Source organism: Dysidea avara, chromosome 6 (assembly GCF_963678975.1).
Source record: "Dysidea avara chromosome 6, odDysAvar1.4, whole genome shotgun sequence".
Classification (NCBI taxonomy): domain Eukaryota; kingdom Metazoa; phylum Porifera; class Demospongiae; order Dictyoceratida; family Dysideidae; genus Dysidea; species Dysidea avara.
The window spans coordinates 25,873,287-25,900,890 of record NC_089277.1 but is presented as its reverse complement, the minus strand read 5'-3'; the positions used below and the strand labels follow the sequence as shown (position 1 = coordinate 25,900,890).

Sequence of the window (27,604 nt, the reverse complement as noted above, 5' to 3'; positions counted from 1 at the left end):
TGCAGTAAGAAAACATCACATTAGCTATGAAGCAAGATATATGCTACAGTGTCTGTACACCAGAAGAAAGATAAAGCACCTACTGTACATAAATAACAAATAAAATTTGAGCAATAAAGTGAACTCAGTTAAACAACTGGTAGTAGTTCATAGAACAGCAAATATGCTTGAGATCCTGCAACACTACTAAAATCACACCGAGATGAAACATGAGAGTCACTAGTGTAATACCACTCTCCTTGATATGCAACTTTCTCATCATACTTCCAAGAATCACCTGTAGATCTTTGCTCATGGAATGGTTGTCGTCGTCTCACATAAGCAGTGTAGTGACCACCTTGAAGCGATCCTCCATGTACCACAACTGCATACAGACCATATAAGATCTTCTTGTCTTTATCAGCCATTTTCTGTCAGTAAATTATAAATTATAATATAATATACTAGTGCAAATTAATAATTCCCATTCACAACTGAATTTCCCAGTGAACTACATAGATTTTGTCAAACTGTGCAGCTTTACACCACTTGTACACTATAACTATGGTACAGCTCAAATGTAACGTTGTCTCATGCAAGTGCAAACGATTAAAAAAATGAGCTAATTAAAGGATGTGGCACCTGTTTCACTCACGAGTATTCATCCCAAATGAAACGGGATGAATACTCGTGAGTGAAAAGGGTGTCACACCCTTTAATTAGCTGGGTTTTAATCGCTTGCACTCTCGCGAGACAACGTTACATTTGAGCAGCATAGACTACCAGTAATCACCGCTTAACAAAACTGCTTTAGACTCACAAACTTACATAGTTGTATATGGTGAAGCAAATAGAGCACAGCAAAGATGTTTAAAAAAACACTGCATAAACAACGAATGCAAAGAGTCAGACAGAAATAAAACAGTTACAAATCACTAACACAGTTCTATTAAACAGTCCTAGATCATCTGCTTACTTACAGTAGCAATGTTCTCTCTGGCTGATTTTACTGAGATTAAGCACAATAATTTCTATTTGCATGCATATGCATGGATACATGTTATATGCATGGATACATGTTATATGCATAGATACATGTTATACGTAACACCACGTTCTTTAAAAACACTTGACTGTCCTCTAACTATTGTAGCCTTTCAGAAACAATTCAGAGAACACTAGTATCAACTTAAAAAAACAACAAAAAACACTCAATTCAACTTTGTCTATAAGAAAAGTTTCACTGTGTTATGTAACATACCCACAGTAAGGTGTGAAGTATCTCTGGTAAACACACCTCTGTGGGTGTTTGCATTTCAGGATAGGCACATCATGCTAAGAAATGCACAATACTAGTGAAAATTGCTTCAAGAACTGTTTCATTAGAGTGATCTACCACATGGCAGTACAGCCATGAATGTGCTATTAAAGGTCCACTGAAATGAAAAATTTACTTGCCATCTTATTGAATAAATAGGTTGTTTGTATTATGCAATGCACAAAAACACCTTTTTAATAATTCAATAATGTTGTTGTACCAAGATATTTAGCTACAAAGTCTAGATACATCACGTTGTGACATAAGACAAAGAACCAGAAGCGCTGTTATTGCACACTTTGCAATGGAAAGGTAGATAAACAGTAAAAGTCTAATATGCAGGTGGCAATACCTAGCTCTCCTTTCAACTTCATAGTGATCCAAGATTACTTGAACTTTCTGCTGGAAAACAATAGCGGAGTTGTTCTGTAGTAGCCTGTAGCAGCTTGGCCTGTGTGTTTCGCACTATCAAAGCTTACACTTCATTATGTTTCACTGAAGTAAGATTAGTTCAATTTGTTTACAAAGCTGTGTTAGCAGCACCATAAAACAAACAATGGTATCTGCTGTATATTACACTTTGCTGAGTCACTTGTCTGCCTGGTAGGGATAATGTCTTGCCAGTGGCACCATCGCAATTGTTTTTCCTCATATTTCTCTACCTCCACCTCTTGTATTGGACCCTTCAATGTACTCAAAACATCTAAGAAATAAATTCAGATGTGCACTGTTTTGTTGATTTACAGTCCCTTTAACAGGCATTCTCAAATGTTCTTCACCACAAGACCAGCGTAAATTCACTTACTGGCTTGTAACTGCTTGCTGTACAAGTTCTTACCATGTTTTAAGCTGTTATGTTAGATATGCACATGAACTAAATTGAATCCAGCTGTACACGGACGCTTCTGTTGCTTTAATGGCACCTTACGCGTCCTAAAGTTTCTTTGTCTGATGTGTTATGACATAATATAATTGACTAACCACAATACACTAAAATGTGTTATATCTACTAAACAAAACAAAATCTGACTGAATCACATGCACCAACCTATCCCACTAGTAGCAAGGATTGATAATAGTTAAAGAGTACTTTACCATTTCAGTGTACCTTTAAATCAGCAGAGTTTTACTTCAAACACTCACTACAAACAAACTATACAGAATGCATTTTGCTGTATATACCTTGTATGTATGCATGTGGTTTTATTTTTGAGAAAACCAAATATTTGGCTATATGATATTTCCTATGCATACGAATACCCAAAATAAATACTTGAATATTGGTACATCACTATTCATTTGAGCTAAGTTCATTAAGATCACTTTTACAAGTTTATAAATATATTTGACCGTTTCATCAAAAACCCAAGTTGTTTGCACAAGCTGCATATTGAGAAAAACTACAATTTCTTCAACTAAACCGCCTTCCTACCCATATGCGTAAGTGACTACAGGGCTAACACTATACCTTGGTTAATTTGCTAAGCCATGGTAAATATTTTAAGTTACATTGCAACATTATAGATCAAAGAAAACAAAAATTATGGCTGAGAATGTAAGCACCTATAGTATAGTCACTGTACAAATCAACTGTCTTGCTCTTCCTATCTATAATTCCAAAATTACTCCAACTTGTTTGTACAACTTCCAAATTTCTTAGCATTTGCAGTGTTCAAGGAATAGATCACCAAAGTTTCAGCCTTCTGTACTGGATTTTTGCTGAGATGGTCACATATCTCACAAATAACATACGGTACAAAATAATGTCACTGGATCTGCAAAAACCCAGCATAATAATTGTCCAAGATCAATTTTACAGTTTAAAGAAATGTGTGCAACGTGTGAAATATATGGGTGCTATGTTAAATAATTCCTCAAATTTTTAAAATGTTCTGTTCTTCATGAAGGGAGGGACTAGTTAACAGTAAAAATCTGCATGGATACCATCTTGTTTGAATATCATTGTTCCATTGCAGTACACTAGAGCTGGGGTGATATACTTTATAAATGTAACTTGTTACCCATAGTATTACTCTGTATTTCTATGCACTGTAACTCATTACAATTAAAAAGCAATGAGTTACATAATACACGTTACTCTGAGGGCTGTAATTAGTAATATTATTACATATTACACTTGTTCAATACAAGCTTTAAATCTTCTAAATACAGGCTCTCAGCCTACGCTTACAAGTCACATGAGCAATACATGCATTTCTCTGGTGTAATTCAGCCTTAAAAACATACTTTGTTGTGGTATCTTACCCTCAAGGGCACTCCCCACACACTAACTATCTTTGTTCATGTACGCAATTATGTTGGATTTTTGCAGATCTGGTCACAAATGGCAGTGTGACAATTTTAGATAGACTGTAATTGTGTACTAATGTAAGTAACTGGCAACATTCTGATCTGCATTTATAGTTACGCACTTGGACACATTCAGTCGTGCAGAATGGAACCATATTCAGTACAGGAGAGAAGGACACATGTTGATTGTCTTTAGTGACAGTATGACCGATGCTGAACCTCTTCATGTGTAGTATCAACACTGGTGGTAACCGATGAATCAACATCTGTTTGCTTACACAACGTTCTATTATCTCTAAGTTTCCATCAACTGTATGCACATGTACCAGATTACAACCCATTTATTATGAAGAATACTCACCCGTAGAGCATTTCTGACATATAAACTTATTGTCCTCATCCAACACATCTAAGTTAGTGAAGTCTGCTAGACAGTCCTCTAAATCTGTGCTGTATTTATCTCTTTTACTTTTTTGAAATGTATGAGAATACTGCAAATTTTTTATTTTAAGGTATACATTAAACTTGGCTCTGTTGGTAGGAAGATCATCATCATTCAGCAGCTCATTGGAGTCTAAAAACTCAGTGTCATCACCATTATTATCTTCAACATCTTCACCTGGTCCACAAGCCCCTTCACAAGTTTCTGTGCGTATATTTCAGTAAAGAATACTACACACTTCATGGAATATACCTGGTGTACTATCATCATTGTTCAACTTGGTTTTAGTACTTTCTTGTTGCTGTGCAACTACTGGTTTTCCACTACCCTTTTTCCTTTTACGATTCTTGCGCTTTTTTTTTGACATCTTGTTCTGCTTTGGTTGTTGGTAATTACCAAAAGCACTCTAGTCATACAAAAAACAATTGCAATTATGGTACGTACCGCTCAAATGCAACATCATCCCAAGAGAATGCGAGTGATTAAAAGCTTGCTAATTAAAGTGCATAGTAACTGTTTTGCTCACAACTATATTCATCTCAAACAAAATGGGATGAATACTTGTGAGCAAAATAGGTGCTACGCCTATTAATTAACAAATTATTTTAATTTCTCACACACACACGAGATGATGTTGCGTTTGAGCAGTACGTGCCGTACACTGTATATGTTATACTTCCACATGTGGATAGTACAATTTAAATACACATCAATAGTTATAGCATGCATATAGTATGCAGTATGCAACCAAAATTCCTAAATAACTGTTATAAAGCTACAAAGTAACCCACATTGGCTTTCTTATCCAATGTGTGGGAGAACCAAAGCATCCCGCTAGGTTATCATTAGTGCTTGGCGATATTGAAATTTGAATACATAGCATTAAGTTAATGCAGTATATCGGTATATAGTCAGCTCGTTGTGACTATTGCATCATTTCTTGGGCCTACTATAAAGTGGTATACATCCCAAAAACCAAAGAAAGTAGTTTAGTACAAGTAGGAAGGTGTTCGTAATGTAACAACCTCAATGTTTGTTTACAGTGTGGCTTGCTAAACCATAAACAAATTGAGTAATATAACACCAAAGGCCGAACAATCCTATACTGGTATTTCGATATACCAGTTATGTTAGTTTATCACGATAAAAATTATTACTGGTATATTGTCGAGCAGTAGTTATCATGCTACTGGGTAATAACTAACTTGTCATCCAGTAGATGAACAACTCAGACTAGCTTGTGACAATACAAATGGTATACTAATGGAAAAAGCCAAATAAGAAATATTGCTAAGACATTGTTGGGAAAAGCCTACAGCTATACCATCATCCATGAAAAACAAACACATGTCACACTGGAGAAAGGTAATAAAACTTAATAGAATTTATAACGAATAAAAATGGAAATTTAAAAAAGGGGGGAATAGGGATTGCTGTAAAGTGCTACAAAACAAGTAAGGATCACTGGGATGATAATGTGAACCCTCAAAATCCTATTTTGATTTCCTGTGAAGAAATTAAGTTACATAAAGCTCATTCATCCTTTTGAATTAAATCAAAATATGGATTTGTGGTTCACATTGTCACTCCAGAAATCCTCTCTTGTTTTGTGACTTTTTCAGTGATACCTATTCACTTTTTAAATTTCCATTTTTCTAGTGTGTAGTTTGTATTTATTTAGTCCATTATTTGTTAATCAACAAATGTACATTGTTTACAAATGGTCAATCTTTTAGTAGCAATACACAAGATTGCAATGTGTTCCTAGAAATTACATTACTAGCAACTCAGTAACCATCAATTTATAAGTGCTTTCTTACTATATACAAGTACATGAAAAAATTAGGAATTTTCAACTAGAGTAGGGACCATAGCACATCGATAAAAAGTACTGAAACAAGTTGGAGTAGTCCATGATATTAAATCACAGTAAAACAATAAGAAGTGTTATATCCCTACTGTGCTCAAGATACCATACCATAACGGAAATGCACAGTAGGGATATATTGTTTTACATCATGGACTACTCCAACTTGTTTCAGTACTTTTTATCAATGTGCTATGGTCCCTACTCTAGTTGAAAATTCCTAATTTTTTCGTGTATTTGTTTAACTTTTTTTGTAAATAATTTTATTATGATTGGTGAACCCACGCATACCGCATCTGAAAAAGCACCGCGCGCCCCGGCTATATCAATTATCATCTCAAAAGTGAAGTATCCATTACGCTTCGTTGTCAGCTATGTTCAACCCGTTACACATCAGTACGAATCAAGAACTGTTTGAAAAGCACCTCTGCAATCGAAATAGCCACGATGAAAAATACGGACAATTTCCGTTTCGAAGGGAAGCCATCACGTGCTCGCGCCAAATCGACACTTTTTCCTGTCAGCAAAGATGAATGGGACACAAAGGAGGACACTGGTAAGTCCATGAAGAATGCATTGCACGTACTGCGGTATGCCAAAAGACACCTGTCGGGCCGAAGCGACGTCGAACAGTGAAAAAATCAAGCCCGTAGCCTTAGCCATTATCGCGGTACGCTTGTCTGAAGGCATCAGTCAGTCAGTTACGCAGTCAGTAGAAAATTCTGTTGAATAAAAATTTTTTTAAATTCCGTAGCAACTTGTTGAAAGCGTTTCGAGTCGTTCTGAAAGCTTGTTTGGGCTTAGTTTTACCTCACCAATACTGCCTCATCGTCGTAATGGAAAATTGAGGCTGGTTTTTGGGTGATATTATTTCGTGGGCCACACCTACTCCTTTGTGGTCCCTACTATACAGTTACTATCGTACTGTATGATTCATGTAGATCAGCATTGAAACCAGGTCACTACTGCTGACCCGGATGACCCGGATAGCAATCCGGGTTGGATTTGACCTGGATTAATTAAAGCTGAAGCGTGTAATAAGAGTAATGTTTCAGGTAGTCTCGAGCAAGCAAGATCATGTTTTGAGCATTCGATTTGTGTTGAGTAAACGAGTAGTTATGTGATAACTAAGCCGGTAAGTTTATAATTTAAAATCAGTCAGTAGGTTTTGGTTCCACGTGGCTACTGTAAGTTTACAGACAGCAATTGGATGTGGCTTCATGTATACCTAGTATCACAATTTCCCGATATATTGAAGTGGGTGTGGCTCACAAAAGTACATTATCCTGCTGCAAGACTATATAATAATCAATTAGTGGGCGTGGCTCCACATAAGCTTGCAGACAGCCAAAGGACACAGTTTTGTGCTACAGACTGCACTTACTAATAAATGGGCATGGCTGAGCATATGTTTGTAATGTGATAAGTGGGCGCGGCTCACGAAAGAGCTATGCGACTAGTGTTTATAAGTTTCCATGTCATCAAATGAATAATTTTATTTCTCATGTGATCCAATCTGGATAATTTGTAAACTGGGTCGGACCCGGAGAAAATGTGACCCGGTTGACCCGACCCAGTTTCAACGTTGGTGTAGATACACTTGACTGCCTTATCGGAATTTGATGGCTCTATTAGAATATTCATCCTGCCCATGTACATATGTACACTAATCACGGAATGTAACACCCACCTTGCAATAAAGTCTTCAGCATAGGTTAAGCTCTTGGTAAGCATACAGAAAAGCACATTATTATTGACCACGTATCATATGAAATTTTGCACCTTGATTAGGCTGAGCCTATTACATTCAATTTTATCAGTTGTTCCTTCCAGCACTTCCCAAAAAAAAATCTTTTATTCTCATATGTATCCCATTATTCCAGTGATGTTCACACACTAGTTTTACACCTGTGTGTGTTGTGTGTGTGCTGTATAGCTAGTCATTTAGTTATGAAAGAAAAGTTGTTAAAATTAATGTGTATATAGCCATAGATGAAGCAGTTTGTCTTAAACATCAGCTTTCTAGCCATCAGTAGTTATTAGAGTATCTGCAGTAAACATTCTCAGTCAAGAGTGTTATATCTTTAGTGCATGTATAGCTGTAGCAACATTATGCTAATAATATGTGACCAGATCTACGAAAACTGGACACAATAGTGCATTTTTCGAAATCCTGTTTATTAAATATTTATAATCTGCTAAGCCAAGTACACTTTCTGGCAAAGTTTCAGCCACATAAGTCAATAAATTTTTCTGTTGCTACAAAGTAGCAGCAACAGAAAAATCAATTTGTACAGCAAGTATAGATTACAGGCGCATACTAAAACGGTTGAAACTTAAGAACGGATTGATGTACTGGGCTGAAAATTTTACCACCGTGTTCGCCATGGATGGAGGAACCATTTACTGGGTTAGTTTGTCCTTCTATCACCTTTCTTCACTGCATATAAAGGCGAAATTCGTGAAGAAAAATTGATTGTGTACGACCGCTTCGATGTGACATAACAAACACTCATAACTTGCGTATCTTTTGGTTAGAAACATGTAACTAAAATGTAAAGAATACAGAAAAAATTCTAGACCCAGTGGTGACTTGATCCCCTGCCAGTAACATGCAGTACAGGCATGCACCAAGAAGCCACAACAGCCAAGATTATAATGTGGTTAAAAATTTTTATGTAGCATGTATATTTTTACCCAGTTTTTAAATAACAATATAAAAGTTTGCAAAACTGACCAGTTTTCACTCAGCCAGTCACAAATAATCATTCTTAATGGCTCAACTATTTCATTTTGCTAATCAAGAAGAGATCCCATCCCAATCCTCATATGTATGTGGAATTTACAGCACTTTGTTTAACTACAGGGTCTTCTTGTCTCCTAACAGCTGTTTATAATAATTATTACAAAAATGAGTATAAGCTCAATATGCATGCATGCATAACAACCATACTCTATAGTGTACATCCCTCTACTGCCTGTGTGTACATACCTGATGATAATAACTTGCTTTAGTCGGCATTGGAAGAGACAGGTCTAAGCACAATTCCTCAATTTCCAATGGCTATTAAGTAAATGAAGATAACATAAATGCACGTGAAACACCACCACGATGACACAGCAGGATTGAATGGAATGTCCACAATCTGTAACTTACATAAATAATATTATTTAGCTATTTAAAAGGCTGATAACTACATGATGGCATAATCATACAGTACGATAACACTGTACAGTATGAATCTCCACAAAAAAAATCAGCTTCGTCTTCAATTACAGGGTACCTTCTAGTATCTCAAATGTAACTTTCCATGGCGAAAATGATTCACTTTGTAATGAGCAGTTGTTTAATGGAAGACAATTTACCTATGATGAATTCTTGTGCCAATGTGATGAATTCTAATACCAAAGCGACAAATTCAATTACCAAACCTAAGTGCACACAGCTATTATTAAAATTTACATCATTGCAGCCATTTCATAGCTGTCACCTTAAACTTGTTTTTCACCCAGGCTTTTGAAGGGCACACCCTTTTTACACAGCTTGGCTGTTTTTGTATGGATTCTCTATACCTAGAGTGCTAAACTACACAACTTACATTGTGACAAGAATGGCAAATAGTGGTAGTCACTAGAAGAGTTCCAATAAGTTGATCAACTTCACAGACACCTTTAGATGCTTTAGACAAGCAACCTTAGTTATAAAATAAAATACAGTATTTTTTATATGCACCTGATCCACATACATACGCACATACATAGGTGCAATCTATTATGCATTAAATTATGGTTGACTTGCATATTTAGCAAACTCGGCATAGGCTGCTATTTGCGTTTGGTATCCAATCAAACATGCCTGTATGTGTGTGTGTGTGTGTGTGTGTGTGTGTGTGTGTGTGTGTGTGTGTGTACGTATGTATGCAGCCATAGGTATTGTACCTTTCATATCAAGTTTGCTTTCTCCATCAAGGGGCAATACCCTGCTTCTACCATCGTAATATGATTTAATCTGCTCTTTGATACACTACAGTTAATGACAAAGAAAAGGTTACACTTTATATTAAACATGACAGTACGATCCCAAATCTAGCACACCTTGTACGTAGGTACACCAATTAAACTACAAAATAATGCTAAATTATTACAAGATAAAAACTCCAACTAATACTCATTGTGCTTGAACATATAAAGCATGGGATATGGACATTAATTTAGTTTACGTACATGGCATTAGAACATACTTCCATGGTAGCTTTTACCTTCATCCTGGTTGCAAGAAAAGTGTTACATACATAATAAATTGCACGTTGTGATTTCCAATTATCCTCTTGGCACAAGATATCATGCAAAATAGCATCTAGATCAGATGCATATACAGAATTTACCTATAAGTATTGTAGACTTATGATCCACTCATGAACCAGCTGAAACATCTTGTTTATCCTTGTGCATTTGTTGTTGACATCAGTTTGACAAGTCACAAGTTTTATTAGTTGTAGTAAGCCTTGTTCTACAAATTAGCTATTGCAATCTTCTACAAGACCTTGTATTAAGGTAGCACCCCCTGGCCTTCATTTAGGACCAGGAGTTTATTTGAGCCCAGCTTTAATACAGATAAATACAGTACATACGTACATATAATTTATTCCACAAAAGTAATAGCACAAAGCATACAATGTGTATATACTCATGAGCAGATTACCATAACTGTAAGGCAAACCAGATGCATACACGTACATACAGTATGTACATAGTTGGTATGCATACACTGGCTGCATACAGTACACAGATCACATGTCCAAGGCAATGTGCTTACATGAATTTCCTCCTCTCTTAAAGCAGACAACAGAGATCTCATCACTTCATGGCTATCCTCCTGTGTTCCACGCCCAAAACGTTTATTACTGTGAATAGATAAACTTTAACAACATCTACTGATCAGTACAAACTTACATTCTACCAAGAGAATGTAGTAATTGTCTGGGAGAAATAGAATTTTTCTCTCTGCTAACTCCAGAGAAAAAGTTGCGTAGCTGCCCTGTCACTGAACCACTAACAGCAACTTCTAAATTATCCTGCAAGTCAGATAGTGAATCAAATAATAATTGACTTTGATAGACAATAAACTGTAATGCAATGCATAATGAACCACAAGTGCAACCTTTATTTATTGCAAAATACAGCCTGTGTTTATTTGCTACTACAGTGGAACCTCAGTTATCCAAACCCCTTGGGACCAGGGGTGGTCCATAAGTCTGAAAAGTCCTTATCTCTGAAACTGTGTATAAAAAACCTTAAAAAAATTTGTACAAATTTTCAATTACCCTAATAAAACAGTCACTATTCTAGTAGAGCAGTCATTTCCGTAATTCAGTTAACCGAGAATCCGGATATGTGGGGTCTGGAAAACTGAGGTTCCACTGTATATTTGTCCATGCATAACTATACAAGAAAAACACTTAGTCATGAATAAGATGAAAAGAAGGTCTCTATATCTGGAGAAAAGGTTCAGATCTACTCTGACAATACGGACTATAATAAACAGTGACTCTGAAACAACACAGAAGAACAATAAATTTAATAAAGAAAAGATTACCAAAAAGGTTGCAGTTTTAATATAACTAGAGTACAAAAGGAGAATTCACTCTCTCTTCAAGACACTCTGCCAGTTAGACAAATTTCTATTGCTTAACTGTTGGCATTGAATAATAGTTAGCTGAAGATCTTTTGGTGCTACTGAAGAAGAGAAATAGTTTTGAATTATGGGATGAAAACATTAAGGATTGTTGAGCAAATGGCCTTATATAGGAAAGCTGCCTAGAAAATAATGATGTTATATGGCTTGAAGAAAAGCCACTAATATTGTTAAGAGCAATTCTTGGAAGTAACTTGATAAAGGTTTTTGACCTTATATAGGAAAGCTGCTTAGAAATGATGTTGTATGGCTTGAAGAAAAGCCACTAACATAGTTAAGAGCAGTTCTTGGAAGTAACTTGATAAGATTCTTGGAATGTAAACATGTGATTTGGTCATTGTCTACATCTGACAATACAATAGTGGTACTACTTTTTTGTTAACTTTTTTAATAACACAATTATGATTACTGAATCCAAGTGTAGCTACCACATTAAAAAATAATAATGATGCCAGGAATTCCATAGAATAATTTTGTGTCTGAATGCGTGCCCCAATAATCAATTACGCACTGAAAAGTGAGGTGGCCATTATGCTTCATTTGTAGCTATGTTCTGTTCGTTACACAGTGTTACAAATGAAGAACAGTACTTGCTACGAAAAATCAGGTAAAAAGCATGACTTAGCCTGAGGGAAGCCGTATCTCGCTATCACAAATCAACACCTTGCGTTGTCAGCGAAAACAACTGGAACACAAAGGAAGACAAAAGTAAATCCATGATACGTGCATTGTATGTACTGCGGTTGGCGAAAAGGCACGTCTCGGGATGAAGCGACGTGGAACAGTGAAAAAATTAAGCCCATAGCCTTATCCATTGTCAAGTTATGCTTGGCTGAAGGCATCAGTTAGTTAGTTGTTAGTCAGAATAAAATTCCATTAAATAGAAAATTTTTTAAATTCTGTAGAAACTTGTTGGAAGGGTTTGGGGGTCACTCTGAAGGCATTTTTGGACTTGGCTATGCCTAACCAATAATGCCAAGCTGTTATGAAGCAAATTTGAGGGTGGTTTTAGGTGATATTTTTGGGCAAGAAAGCCCAAAACTGCATGATCCCTAGTACTACTGTACTGTATGATACAATCCCCTTATGCTATCTTATATGCATGCATAGCAAAATAATGGGCATGAAGAATTAATTGCAATTTTAGGGATTGAAGAAATAAAATTAGTAAACAAGGAAAGTCACTAACACCTGAAGATACACTAATATACTTTTAATCCTTAAATGTCCACTGAATATCTTCAGGTGTAGGTGACCCCCCTTGCTTCACCTTTTGTTTTATCGAACTTAAAATTCTCAATATTTGTTTGTTCACCATTACTATGACTGCTAAACCCATGCATAGAAGAAAGAATGACACCAGGATTATTATTTTATCTGAATTCAAGCCCCAACTATCATTTACTGAAATAGCAAAGTGGCCATTATGCTTTGTTTTTTTCCCATTACAAACATAAGGAAGCCATCACACAGTGCTACCGCACATTGACACCTTGTGCTATCAGCAAAGATAAATGGTAGGACACAGGTAAATCCATGAAGCATGCAATGTATATGCTACAGTATGTCAAAAGGCACCTGAAGCAATGTCGAGCAGTGTAAAAAGCAAGCCTGTAGCATTAGCCATTATTGAGTTACCCTTGTCTAAAAGCATCAGTCAGTCAGTCACTCCATCTGTCTGTCCATCCATCCATCAATCCACCAGTCAGTCAGGGCAAGGCAGGGCAGAAAATTTCACTGAATATACATAATATATATTTTAAATTTTGTAGCAATCTTATAGTATTTCAGATTGTACTTGGGCTTGGTTTTACCTTACTAATACTATTAAGGCAACATGAAGGTATTGTAAGGCTGGTTTTAGGGTGATGATGTTGGCCAGAAAAGCCGAAAACATCATGATTCCTAATATACAGTAGTATTGTATGACATGTCAGGTGGCATTCACATATGTACATAGCATAGTTTCACGACGTTTTCCTTACTGACAACAAAGGGAAATGAACTTGTGCATTATTTAAAGACAGGACAATTTGCAATAGTTACTGTATCACAAACTTTGCCTAATGCTATATATGTGACTGGGTCTGGCAAAGCCAGTCTTATCGCCCATGATAGTAGATTTGATCTTTCACCAAGAACACAAAGCTACATAAATAAACTATCAAATTTCACAATCAAAATCAGCCAGATTTGAGTGGTCTGCTTTTTATGGCTGCTTTTCCCAAGCACAGTGACAATCCGTACGAGTGGTCTGGGGCCCCAATGGAGCTCTGGCCAGTCTGGGGATGACTTACATGTGGATGTACAGTTTCGTGGAGTTGAATAAAGACATGTGCTGTAAATGTCCTTTCATTTTAGCCAGTTTTGAGACCTTAATGGCTCATAACTTGGCCCAATTCATCTCTATGCTTTCCTCTTTAATTAATTTAAACAATCCCTTTCTCACTTCCAGCCCCTGCCCCCCCACCCCTTTTGGAGCTTGCCTGATACAGTCAACCTCGGTATAAAAACTATCTAAAATGGCAGGAAACTTAAGTGTTGGCTACTTCTATTGTGGATGCTCTTGAAGGTAAGAAATAGCCCATTTTCACATAAGGGCTAAGGAATGTTGTGGTGGTTAATAATTGCAATTGCACAACATCTGGTGTCCTTTAAAATATATTGAAGCCTATGGGAGTTGGGTAAAAAACCTTCAAGGGAGCCTAAACTGTACCGTTTATTCTTATGAGAACAAAATTGTAATCTTCAGGTTGTTAGCATCACGATGGTATATAGTTTGTGAAGATTCGCTTTGTTGTAAAACGGAAAGAAATGAGTTTAGCATGGCAGAAGACTCTAGTGACTTTGTTTTAGCATCTAGAAAGTCTACTTAGTGAGATAAATTTTGTTGCTACATTTCTACAAGGATGGGAACAATGCTATGTAAAATTTATTGCAGAAATAGGCGATCTTTCATCGCTGTGATTCTATCAATACTAGGCAATTATTTCACCCATTACAGTAGGTTTAGTGGCCATGTTTTGTTGCCTAACGATCCTCTATACTGATAAGAGCAAAAATTCCTCGCTTTAGGAGAGATGCAACCTTGATATCACTACCATTTGACACAAGATCGTTGATTTCTCAATCACAACACAGCGTATCTTTCCAATTTTCATGTCATTGTTGTAGTATAGTGGCTGCTATAAAAGTACAATCTTATAGTAAGAATAAACAGTATGCTTTGGGCTCCAGTGAAGTGTAAAGGTCTTAGTCCCATAGGTTTCAATACATTTTAAGGCCACACAAAGGACACCGGATGTTGTGCAACGTGTAATAAATTAGTATTCATTACCATACCATGATTAGTTTAGCTTGCGTGGAAATGGATTATTGTTGTAAATTGTGTGAAAATTTTGCACACTTAGCTTCTACCATTGGCGAGCTACAACACACTGAATACTTAAAACAAGCATTTCTCGATATTTTTAAATTTTAAATAGGTGATGAGACAGTGCTTGTCAGACTGGGTCACATACATATGTAATTTCAGTTTTAAACTTGTAGTTACAGTACATAATATAAGTTAATTCCTCAATGCAATATCGGAACTCAAGTATTTAAACTAGAGGTGTACCGATATAAGAAAACTAAACCGATCCGATACCGATATGAATGGATTAATCATTTTCAAACCGATACGATACCGATACGATATACTGATATAACTAAGTGTAGCTATTTATGTTTGAAGAACCACATATGCCACGTTTAACTTTATTTTAGCTACTGAAGAAACTACTGAAGACAGTCTTAAGATTATTGGCTATGCTTGGTTACCCATGGTGGTGTGGCCTCTATTGACAGCTCAGACTATAAGTAGCGATGTCCAATAAAAATTTAAACTTCATTGCTAGCACCTCAAACTTATGTCAAAGTATTGTCATGTGCTTGGAGAAATGCAGTAAAAATTTCAGGTCAATATTATATTTGTATGGAAATTTATAGCTATTTAAATGTTAGCCACTGTTGTACTCATTTTACATAGGAAAAATGGCACCAAAATACTGAAAAATCTGATTTTTGGATTTAATGCAAATATTCTGACTTTGGAAAATATTTCATGATAAATATGCTACAAATAAGAAACAAGCCATAATAACACATTTTCACACTTCTTAACATAGTTTAAAAATAGGGTAATAGAGTCTATACAGTTATAACTATGAAACAATCTCTAAATCTCCTAAGTCAAAATCCTCATGCAAGTTTAGAGTTAGAACATCTTCTTCACCTTCATATTGTACATTATACCATTCTTCTGTACCTATAACCTTGCTCAAGACTTCACCACAATACCACTTTTCACAACCATTTTCATCTCTCCACTTATGCTTGATCTTCTTACCAACAAGGGACTCTTGCATGTAGCTAGCTCTTTCTTGTACTGACCTTTTGTCACATATCAACTTTGTAAGGTTCTCAACCAGTTTATCAGCAGAAGACTGCTTCCCATTTTTAGAAAACAAAAATAAATCTTTATCAAGATAACTTTTCTGGTCCAAAACTTGTTTTCTAAAGTTCAGTTGAGCCTTCAGAGCATTAAGTTTTGCTGTATTAGACCTTTGTTTGGCCACACCTCTAACAATGTCTTCTTTGGTCTGCCACAAACCATAACGGACGATGTCTTCTGTTAACTTTTCTTTTCTTTTCAAGCCTCTTCTGCGGGCAGCATCTAAAGCATGTTGCTTTTCATGAAGTGCTTTGATACGTCCTTCAAGAATATCCTCTCTACGTTGCTTAAAAAGCTTCTTGAACTCTGGGGCCTTTTTTCTGGCTATCTGCAGCAGATGTTCTACTTCTTCTGCTGATTTTGTGTTAAGCCATTTCATAGTTTTATTGCTGGAAAACAAAACCACTGCCTCTAAAGACAATGTAGTAGCATTTGGCTTCTCACGTAATAAGCGATCAAGTTTGCCAAAATCCCTCTCACTCACTACATTGCTCTTTGAAACTGACACAGTCTCAACAGTAAGCTGAGCACTGGGAGCATAATGTGTGCCACCAGGCAAATGATCTTCTACCAGTCGGGAGAGTAGAGCTGAAAATGAATGGCATAATACCTCTAGCACTTCTTGAGTAACATAATCAAACTCAGTTGGCGTAATCAATTGGTTCCAAATCTCATCTTTCTTTGGCGGATAATCTGTGTACAGCTCAGCATGTCCTTGCAGCAATATACTGGCATCTTGTGACCAGGTATCAAGCTTTCTTATTAAAGTATCAAAGTAAGAATTCATTTCTAGAATGGTCACATCTGAACATTCAACCACACGCCAAAATGGACCAGTTATGATCTTATTAATCAGACCTAATGCACGGCAACCAGCCACAAATTCGGGAACTTGTATGTCACTGAAAACAGCCTTAAGTAATTGGTTAGGGGTTTGCCACACTTCCTTAAAAAAATTAACAACATGCTCGGCAATATAATACAAAGCTCCAGCATCATAAAAAACTATATTGAAACGATTGCCACGGAAAGACACCAAAGGATTCTTGTTTATTCCTTTTGATTTCAAAAAGGAAGTAAATGGCTGGTATACACCACTTTGCTCACTGGCATGCTTACAGAGAGCCTTGCACGCTGTTCTGACAAGACGAATCACACCAGATTCAGACTTCTTGAAGGAATTTGGGAGAGCTGATGCACCGACACATTCTTCAAAGTGTGCTTGTTCCCATTGCAGCAGGGCAGATGATGCGGTATCTGCCATCCCCACAAGCAAATGCAAACCACAAAAGAAATTGTTAAGTGTGCCAATACTCTGTTGCTCATCAGTGTTCATTTCATTCCAGTTATCGATCACACTGGGCAAAATCTCTAAACGATATCCTTCCAACAAGGTATTAAAATTTTTTCAACAATGTGCCGATCTGACATGGTGTTCTTGATCTTTGATAAAATGGCATTGCCTGACCCTGACTCTGCTACTACTTTCACATCAGATAAAATTTGTTGAAAGGTACTCAATACCTGAGTAGCTGTTCCGCTAAGCATTTCTGCTAACCCTAGGGAGTATGTGCTATGTGATGTGGAGACTTGAAAAGAATAGTAATGCTGGCCAAACTTGGACGTCCCATCACTATGGAGAGTAAGGTTATCTTCTTTTTGCAACTCTTCACTCAGCTGTTGACAAGATAGCCCTTTCATTTCAGCAAACATACGAATAAGAGTGGATTTTTGTGGCAATTCTTTAATTTCAAAAGATGCAATATGCTTAAGAACACACCTGATGATAGGTTCAACATTCTTGACCCCAACATTTAAACTCAGAAGTTCAATGCAGCACTGTCTAACATTGTCTAAGTATTTCATTTGGTGCACTTTTGATTCAAATGTATTAGATTGTAGCTCTTGTAGTCTCTCTAGCATGCAATCATGTTTATTTTCTGAATCGCACAATGACCTTTTAGCAAGCTCCAATTCTTCATTAAGATCTTTAGTAACCATTTGCAAGTGATCACATTTCTGAGTGATGGAATCGTATTTATTTGTGGCTACCGTTAATTTGTTCTGATAACTTCTAACACGTGTTGTAGCCTGTTGTAAGTTGTGTTGCAATTTCTCCTTATCTTTAACTTGTTCTTTTAATTCATTTATCTTTTCATCTCTGCGTTTTAGTTTCTTATTGGTATTACGCACACTCATTTTGCTCAACTTGGTGGTGAGGTCATCTGTTTTTGATACTTCATGCTCCAATTTATTTTGAACTTTAGACAGCTCACCAGCCAGCTCTTTGTTAACAGTTGTTAACACTTCTAATTCATGGCTATCACTACATGTCTTTGCTTCAGCTAGCACTGTCTGATCAGTGCCAGTCAAAACATTACTGCATGCATGTTCATCATCTGGCCCAAAGGAGCTGGAGGAGTCCTTGTTGCATGCTGTAATGAATGGCTCACTTGTCAATATAATTATATCATCATTATGGTGGTTTCGTTTTAGTTGTTTGACCTTGTTTTCTATCCTGTATATAGATGATCTAATCACTGATAATGAAGGCAAAGTGGATCTTGAATACAGTGCAATCATCCATGCATGAAAGTGATTCCACGACAAGTTATTACCTTTACGAAACTGGTTCAACTCAAGTACGACTCCTTTGGTAATCTTTTTTTGATCAATAGTTAGCATCAACCCAATTGTATCCAGTACCAGTATCTCTCCACAAAGGCCAAGCTCTTCACACAGAGGTCCAGGACTACTGACATCCATGCTGTAAGAACAACAGCACCCAGTGCATTGATATTGCTATACCAGCAAACTACAAGGGCTATTAAGGCACTGCAATCATTTAGAATTTCACAACACTTTCCTATGGTACTATCTAGCTGATTTCTGATATGAGAAACATAAACCATAGATTACTGACAATCACTACATTGTGCACAGCTATACCATGCATAAAACGACTATATAACACTGCGCGGAGTAAGAACACGCTTTATTCATAGAAAAAATCACATTAACAGATTAAAAACATGATGACAACTACAATACCAGCTGAAACATTCCCATTATATCGTCATGTATACAAAGTAACACCAAAAAACCAGCGTTTTCAGGTGCAATACTAATGTTACCTTAGGTTTTAGCGTTTTACGGCTGCCAAATTCGAGATCAGCGTCGTCGAAATCCTATAGCACGAGTAAACCACTCAAACTCCAGCTGTAATAGTCCGGAAACGATAATCACTACAACATGTCGCAGGTGCCACGACCGTAATACAAATTGTTTCTTATTATTCGAGGCCTAAAATTTCTACAGGAAAATTTTATTTTGTATTTTTGAAATACTATAACTTTTGAAATACAAAACGGAATTACACGCAGTAAAGTTTGTTAGTTGCAGCAGTCATCAGGGTTTCACTGTGCAGAACAAGAAGCCATCCAACAAAACGATATTGAAGGAATGCAAGGTTGAATCTTCAGCGTGCTGATATTACGAGGTTGGACATCGCTACTATAAGGCACCCACAAATATTTTAATACATGCCCCTGCCAAGATTAGTCCGGATTACTCCGCATTTTAATGGCTTGTAGAGATGACTGGTTGTTTTATGCTGTGTTCTTGGTTCATCTTTTTGCTGTTTCCCCAGGCTCATCACTATGAGTGTTTGTTGTATGATTGGTAAGCTTTGTGACAACAAAACAGTAATTATCCACGCACTTAGATGGCTTCACGTAACGTACTGCTTTTAGACAAGGAAGATAACTACTGTTTCCCGCCCTTGTTAGCTAAATAGTAGGGTTTATAATATGGCTTGATCATTGGACAGTGTCCTCAAGATAGTTCAGTTGTATATCGGTGTATCGTATCGGTTTTTAGCAGCAATATCGGCTCCCACCGATATAGTAGAAATGTCTATATCGGCTACCGATACGATATGTATCGGTATATCGGTACACCTCTAATTTAAACATCAACTATATCATTTACGTGTCCTATGTCACACAAAGGTGTTTAAATTACGTCTTTTGTTTTATTATACTTGACCTTGTATCATCCTAGAGTGAAAGAATGTGAGAATTAGTGAAACAGTTAAAAAGCCAGGCCAAACAATTGAAAATTATTTTGCAGATGACTGTATAGTCTTGTACAGAATCATTAATATATAAGAATACACCACCATATTTCAGCAAGACCTATACCAAATTTCAAGGACTTTTCAGCTCCAACTCATTGTCAACAAATGTGTCGGTGTATAGTAGATCTCAGTCACCTATGTATAGCTCATCACTACTTACTCAGCAATTGCACTGTCAAACAAACTGACAGACAACTATACCTTGGAGTCATGTTAGACAAGATATTATCATGGTCACAAAACACAGCCTACATCACTAATAATTCATTAAATACACTGAATTTATATTACAATAAGGGTCCCAAATATGTAGCTGATGCATATTCCATCTGAGGTTGCACCAGGTGAATAGTCACTTAAGTTATACTGATGTTGATAAACTGCCCAGTAATAATAAAATTGCACAAACCATTCCCTGGTGAAACTATCTGCATGGTGCCAGTAATATCATTTCTCAGATGCATCAGCCCAATCGTCAAATTGCTTATTACTGTCAGCAAAAGTACAGTGATGAGGTAAATCTGAACAAAGCTTTATTATATGTGACCTAATTTTAGAAAACCGTCGATATACACACAATAGTACTTTTGTAATAAAACGTATTTAAAAACAATAGGTAAAAAATGCAAGCTCCAGAAACAAATTTACGCAAGTTTTTAATGCCTTGCTGGTGGGTGAATTGACACTCCAGCAGATAAATCCTGGGCATCATCATGTTCCCCTGCTCATAGGGAGTTCACAACTCCTTGTTTCATCTCCATACACAGATGGGTTTCTGAATTACAGACGTTTGTTTATGTTGCGGTGACAAAGGAATTTCCGACGACTTTTCTTCAATGAATTCGCCTTCCTTCTGGATCACAGAAGAATACCATTGGCAAAACCTATACCTTGGTGAATTTACAAATTTATAGCAAATACAATGAGCAAAGATTCATGTCCATACGCTGTTGTCTCAGTAAGTTATGATGGTTTATGTAAGCGCCTGTAGATTATTTCCTCAATGTCTTCTGTACATAATGATTTATTAGCTCATCCAGCTGTCTACTGCTGTATTTCCCACATTGCTTAAATTATGGAGCTGAAACTTAACCAATCCATTTCTCTGATCCTGTATACAACAAAGAACCAATAAAACGAATTTTGATAAATGTGCATATATCGACGGTTTTCTAAAATTAGGTCACATATTCACTGTGATTTTATAGCTTTGCATACCAGTGCATGACTCTAAATGTGGTTAAAACATACATGTTGATATTCTGGATACACATTGTATAGACGGTATCATGCAGAAGCTTGCAATAAAATCTTACAGTAGCGGGATGATTTGGGCCTCATTTTGAGAATTAATCATGTTGATATGTAGACACTAGCAAGTAAACAGCGTGACGGAGCAGACAGACAGTATTTCAACTACATAGATGTCCCCTTATGCATTTCTTATTATTGTATGTATGTCTTGTACATATGTCCTATATCTCAACACAAAACAATCCACACAATTTCTTACCATTTCTGTCCCTGGTATTTTATAAGACTTCTTTCTTCCTGCCATTGCATAATGCAAACGTGGGGTCTGATGGACACTCTGAATATGAATTTATCAATATAATTATGTAATGTTAAAAATTGTACTGAAATACATATATCTGCAAAATCCTGACAAAAGAGCACAGTTTTCAAATTCTGTTTTGTTGCATTTTTGTCGTCTAAACAAAAGAAATTCTCAACTAAAGTTTCAGGTAAATATTTGGAGCCACATGCAGTCATACAATGTACTGTATAAACAGAAAACTACAGCTGATGTCAACATAACTTGATAGGGAAATAAATTACAGCACTTAAATAAATAGAAATACATACTTAGCAAATTGTTGTGTTTGACAAAAACAGGTGAAATGAGGCAAATTTTTACTCTGTATTATCCTGAACATACCAAAGCATTGGTGGAATTCTTTTTACTAATGTGATATGAAAATGCTCATATCTCACATTTCTGCAATAAAACAAGCTCTTTTTGTGATTGTGAAACAAAGTTGTTACTAGAATTTTCCTTCATCAAGAAAAAAGCAGAGTTTTCACAGTGCAGTTATTGAAGTTTTCGCATACTGCAGAATTTATTTATTTTTATTCATGAATGCTTTGCTCATAAACATTAAGGACTGTGCTATTACGTTGAGTTTTTGCAGACCGAGTCACAAATTCTTACCTGAAGCATTGAGTTGAAAAAGCATGTATTTCCAAGGTTGTTATATCCCTACATTAGACAATCATTATTAATTTCCGGTACTGTATCTACATACATTCATGGATACATGAGTACAATTATGTACATCATATTCTTCCATACCTGCTGTACATTTTTAAACTACTCACACTAGCTGTTAACATAAGTCCAATTCTTAAAGACAACAACCAGCACTCATGTAAACATCAGCTAAGTATATTTAGGCATCTACAAGTGTTTGATCATGCAATGTCCTGATCTCTGAGGCACGGTTGTAAATATAAACACTTACCCTTAAACGTTAGGGTCTTATTGTACTTAGCCTTTACTTTAGTTCATTGTGTACTAGCAGTTACAAGCAAATATGATTGTTGTAATATTACCCTTGGAAAGTTTATTAAACAAGCACAATCAGATTAATTATTGTGCGTGTGGATACTCAATTATTCATTACATACATATAGTATGTGGACAGTCACACATTCACTGCTTCTTTTATACCCACACACGGGAAATTTTTTAGGTGTAAACTTACAATAACTTTAGGACCTAGTCCATCACTTGAGAAAGCATATGGAAGAGAACGATGAAATCCCACCAATGGTTCATCTGCTGGTGGTACTTTTCCTTTGCCTGTTGGCTTAACTTCAGTTGGTTGCTCAGCTGCTGCTGGTAGTTTCCCTTTGCCTGTTGGCTTAACTTCAGTTGGTTGCTCAGCTGCTGGTGGTAGTTTCCCTTTGCCTGTTGGCTTAACTTCAGTTGGTTGCTCATCTGCTGGTGGTAGTTTCCCTTCTGCTGTTGGCTTAACTTCAGTTGGTTGCTCATCTGCTGGTGGTTGTTTCCCTTTTGTTGTTGGCTTAACTTCAGTTGGTTTTTCATCTGCTGGTGGTAGTTTCCCTTTTGTTGTTGGCTTAACTTCAGTTGGTTTTTCATCTGCTGGTGGTAGTTTCCCTTTTGTCGTTGGCTTAACTTCAGTTGGTTTTTCATCTGCTGGTGGTAGTTTCCCTTCTGCTGTTGGCTTAACTTCAGTTGGTTGCTCATCTGTTTGTGGTAGTTTTCCTTTGCCTGTTGACTTAACTTCAGTTGGTTGCTCATCTGCTGGTGGTTGTTTCCCTTTCGCTGTTGGCTTAACTTCAGTTGGTTGCTCATCTGCTGGTGGTAGTTTTCCTTTTGCTGTTGGCTTAACTTTTGGTAGAAGCTGATCGTCTGGTGGCAGTATTCCACTTGGTGGGGATGTTATTCCTGTTGCTTCCTTGTCTGCTTGTGATGGCTTATTGTTGGCTGCTGGTGTATTGCTGTTTTCTTCTTTTCTTTTACCAAATCCTAACGCATTAATTTGTTCTTCAGCTTGACCTCCTGTATTATCTTTTTCTTGTTTATTTCCTGTTGTATCTTCCAAATAATTGTTCCCTTGCTTATTTTCTTTTAAATCACCTTGATCTCCTGCAATGTCTTGTCTAGAACCATTACTTGTTGTATCAATTTGATCAATTTCTTGTGGACTAATATGTTCCTGCTGATATCCCTGTTCAAGTTCTTTGCTTACCAATTTTTTAATTGTTACTTGTTCATTTACTTGGTGAGTCTTTAGCTCCTCTTGATTGCTCGCAAAGATAAGCTCATTGTTTTTACTTGTAAGACTCTTTTCTAAAGTATTAACCTGCAATAAAGATAGCAAATGAATATCATACATATAGTACCCAGGAGATATCCACAATTACTGGTGCCTAAGTTGATTTGACAGGCTGACTTAGCTGGCTAATAGGCCGACTTTGGGGTTTGCTTTTACCCACAATTATAGACACAATGATGATTATTGAACACTGAAGTTTTAATTCTATTGGACTAATTAGTGTATTACTCTAATAGAGGACATATCTTTCAAGAATTTCTAATACACCACACACAAAAGTTTCCTGTAATAAATAAAACTTGTAGATTATTAGTTAAGGATTTAGGTAGGTCAACATGTCCTGTTTAAAACCCAGGCAACTATTCTTGTCAGTATTTTCTGTCCAGTTTTTAACATATCAAAACGTGTGTCAAGTTTACCGCAAAAAATAAATTACGCGTATACGAAAATTTGACTCTGTGTTACCAGTAGAATCTTCTCTCTTCCTACTTGATATAAAATACATTACTACAAACCTCAGTCCACTAGAACCCCTGTTGCATCGAGTACCATCCGAAAAGTAGCTCTCTGGGAAGTAGGTATTTCATGTGTCCAGTCAAATATATGGAGTTTTTGTTACAAATGTTTAACCCATGAGAGCACTGGCAAATACTGTCGCAATCCACATAAATTTCACACCAACCTGTTGCTGCTAGACTGCTCTAAATAATGCTACCCGTTTTAATGGGGATTTCCCCATGTGTGACTTAGAATCATTGCGATAAATGAGCCATGCACAATCATCAATACGCAATGTATGGGAGTTATTTGCAATCAACGGACTTCAGCCTGCAAGAGCAGTGACTTCCCGGTTGAATTGTGATAAAATTGTATAGAACAAAAGAAAGCTGAAGGTTAGAAATTGTTAATTCCACCCGTTTTTTTTTTGGAAAAGTCTAATATGTAAGGTGTAATGAAACTTTACGCTTTAAAAACATGTGTTTTGTGTACTAAATGTATTGAAAAAACGAAATACGCATATGGCTTCATTTGACAAAATGTACAGACTAGTTTTGATATGTACCCTGTGGTGACAGTTACAATCTCGATGCAGAGATTTTACAGTTCCTTGGATTTTGCTTTGTAATTCTATAGCCATTATTACTCTTTTGTTTTCAAACCATCAAAAGGCACTGCTATGATAGTAAATGTATACTTCAAGCAATTCCTATACATGGTCTATCCTGTAGCCATGACAAAAGTTTAATTAAAGCGCTACACATGTGTGTATGGAAATACAGCACAAGGGTGTGTGTCAAGAGACCAATACAGCATGAGGCGAAGCTGAGTGCCATATTGCCTCGAGACACTCTGTTTTTTTTTGTACACACAAGCATAGGCAGTGCTTTCAGTGTTTCATTGTACTTCTTTTGGTCGTCTTGCTTGGAATGATTTTCTTGAATACCTGAATTAGTTCAATTTTTTGGTGATTAGACTATCAGTAAGTTGTCATATAATTTATCTGTAGTTGTTGAACAAACTGGTAAGATTAGTTTGTCAAGATTTAGAGTTAGACAGTGTCATTCATGTGATCTATCGTGTTGCCTATGTGGGATTGTTGCTTCAATTTCCCGTGATGAGACTGTCAGTAAGTGTTCATGTAATCTATTTCTAGTCTAGAACCAACTGGTAGGATTAGTCTAGTTAGTTTTAGCAATTTACATACAATATCATGCACATGATAAACTGTGCTGTCTGAGTGGGATTGTTTTCGTAATGTTCCTTAAATAACTGTTCTGCAAAACTGTACCGTATTTGCCCAATTAGCTGCATGCGTAACTGTACTGTATGATTCATACTGTACAGTTATGCAGCTAATTGGCATAATATGGAAAATACAGCACACAGCAGCACTTTGATCCTCCAACGCAAAGTACAATAAAGCCATAAATAATAGTTACACGGGCACAATGTGGAGTCTATGAAATTTATAAACCCTCAGGCCCTTAGTAGCGCCCTCGCGAGATGCCCGTGTAACTGCTTTAGACTCTATTTCACATTACACTCAGATTACTTACCTCATCCACTACTGTTTCTGCCGTAGGCTTGGCAAAAGCGGCTGGTTTTCTTGCGATAATACTAGCGCCATGGCAACTACACGTCATCACGTGACAAAATAATCGTGCTCGTTAAATCACTGCACGCGAACAATGCATAGCGATCGGATGAACCTAGATTTCGAGCATATGTTATATTGTGCCTGAAGGAGTGGAGTATATTAGAAAACAAGGTGGAGTATATGAGATTTATTATCCACCCAAAACAGCCTAAATAGAGTCTAATTACATGTACCTTTTCCTTTTCTCCATTCACTTCAGAGTAGGGAATGATGGGAAATACTGATTTCCCTTCTGCTACGGCCTTGATTTTTCTTGATATTTCACTGATAGTAGGACGTTTTTTAGCATCATCATGTAGACATGAAAGTATTAAACCTTTGAGATGCTTGGTATCATCAGTGACCCGATCAAGGTATGACTGATATTGCTCAACTATACTCTTTGCACTCCTTAAACCATGCCTTTGTTGATACTCTTTGAGAGAACCTGATTCTGGTTGCCACTGGGTAATAGTTTGCAATGCTATACTGCCATAAGAAAATACATCAGTAGACTGAGTAGGTACATCTTCTCGTATCACTGTAAAGAGGGTTGATGTAGTTTGTGACTTTTCTACTGCAGGTGCAATTTGGACTCCTTCTATACCACTGATCTTAGCTCTTTGTTCAGTGTTTAAGAGAATGGTGTAGCTAGATAGGTTGCTATGAACTAAAGGAGGCGTCTGGTGGTGCAAATACTCTATACCCAGTGATACATCCAATAATATTGATAGTTTAGTCTCAACTGCAATATATTTTGGTCTATGATTTAGCAATGAATTTAGACTCCTATTCATCTTCTCCATCACCAGTAGCGGCAGCGTAGTAGACGAGATGGAAGATGAACGTTTAAACACGCCAATGAATCGAACAATGTTGGGATGCTGCAGATTTGCCCATCGTTGGCATTTTTTCACCAATTCCTTTTCTCGTTCATCTGAACTGTATGCAGTAAAACGAAATTCCTTTCCAACGTAAGCCGGCGAACCTTCATATAGAACTTGAAAGACCTTACTAGTTCTGTAGCCTCCTTTTCCGATTACTTCTTTAACCTCTACGCCAATAATTTCGAGTCCGCCAAATTGTTTCTCTTCCTTTCCTGTCATCTGTGTTTCGTCGCACTACGTGTATACTGTACGTTAGATCCTACGATTAGCACAGCATGCTCGACAGTCTTCTTGGAATCACCAGCCGGGGAAGTTTTAACGCCTTTGGGGTTTGTAATTACGTCATGCACCTCTATCATGGTAATTTGGCCCAGAGGCTGGCTGCATGGGCCTATAGGACGTATAAAATCTATGGGTCCCAGCAAACTATAGCCAAAGCCACGCCCTACTTTTATTCAAAAACTCATGGTAAC

At 36.8% G+C, this 27,604-nt stretch overlaps 2 protein-coding genes across 2 annotated transcripts; both read right to left on the bottom strand.

The window, feature by feature from the left end:
• Positions 1 to 27,448, bottom strand: LOC136257201 (uncharacterized). The gene is made up of 13 exons (XM_066050275.1): positions 26,439 to 27,448; positions 23,010 to 24,134; positions 22,457 to 22,504; positions 21,758 to 21,835; positions 10,870 to 10,991; positions 10,733 to 10,820; positions 9,856 to 9,940; positions 9,516 to 9,610; positions 8,909 to 8,980; positions 4,302 to 4,455; positions 3,969 to 4,253; positions 3,730 to 3,917; positions 1 to 410 (listed from the first exon to the last, which is right to left on the bottom strand). The coding sequence occupies exons 1-13, from the start codon at positions 27,348 to 27,350 to the stop codon at positions 129 to 131; spliced, it is 3,534 nt and encodes a 1,177-aa protein (XP_065906347.1). The 5' UTR covers positions 27,351 to 27,448; the 3' UTR covers positions 1 to 128.
• Positions 15,703 to 19,351, bottom strand: LOC136258040 (uncharacterized). The gene is made up of 2 exons (XM_066051344.1): positions 19,241 to 19,351; positions 15,703 to 18,873 (listed from the first exon to the last, which is right to left on the bottom strand). Exon 2 carries the CDS (start codon positions 17,440 to 17,442, stop codon positions 15,817 to 15,819), a length of 1,626 nt encoding a protein of 541 aa, XP_065907416.1. The 5' UTR covers positions 17,443 to 18,873; positions 19,241 to 19,351; the 3' UTR covers positions 15,703 to 15,816.
• Positions 27,449 to 27,604: the final 156 nt, after the last annotated feature.

Bases quoted from the DNA above. Each gene is read 5' to 3' on its own strand.
- LOC136258040 (XM_066051344.1), bottom strand. From the start codon at position 17,442: ATGAACACTGATGAGCAACAGAGTATTGGCACACTTAACAATTTCTTT.
- LOC136257201 (XM_066050275.1), bottom strand. From the start codon at position 27,350: ATGACAGGAAAGGAAGAGAAACAATTTGGCGGACTCGAAATTATTGGC. The intron at 9,941-10,732 runs GTAAGCACATTG...CATTAACTGTAG, and splicing joins TAAGAGAGGAGGAAATTCAT to TGTATCAAAGAGCAGATTAA. The intron at 3,918-3,968 runs GTGAGTATTCTT...ATGTGCATACAG, and splicing joins ATGTCAGAAATGCTCTACGG to TTGATGGAAACTTAGAGATA.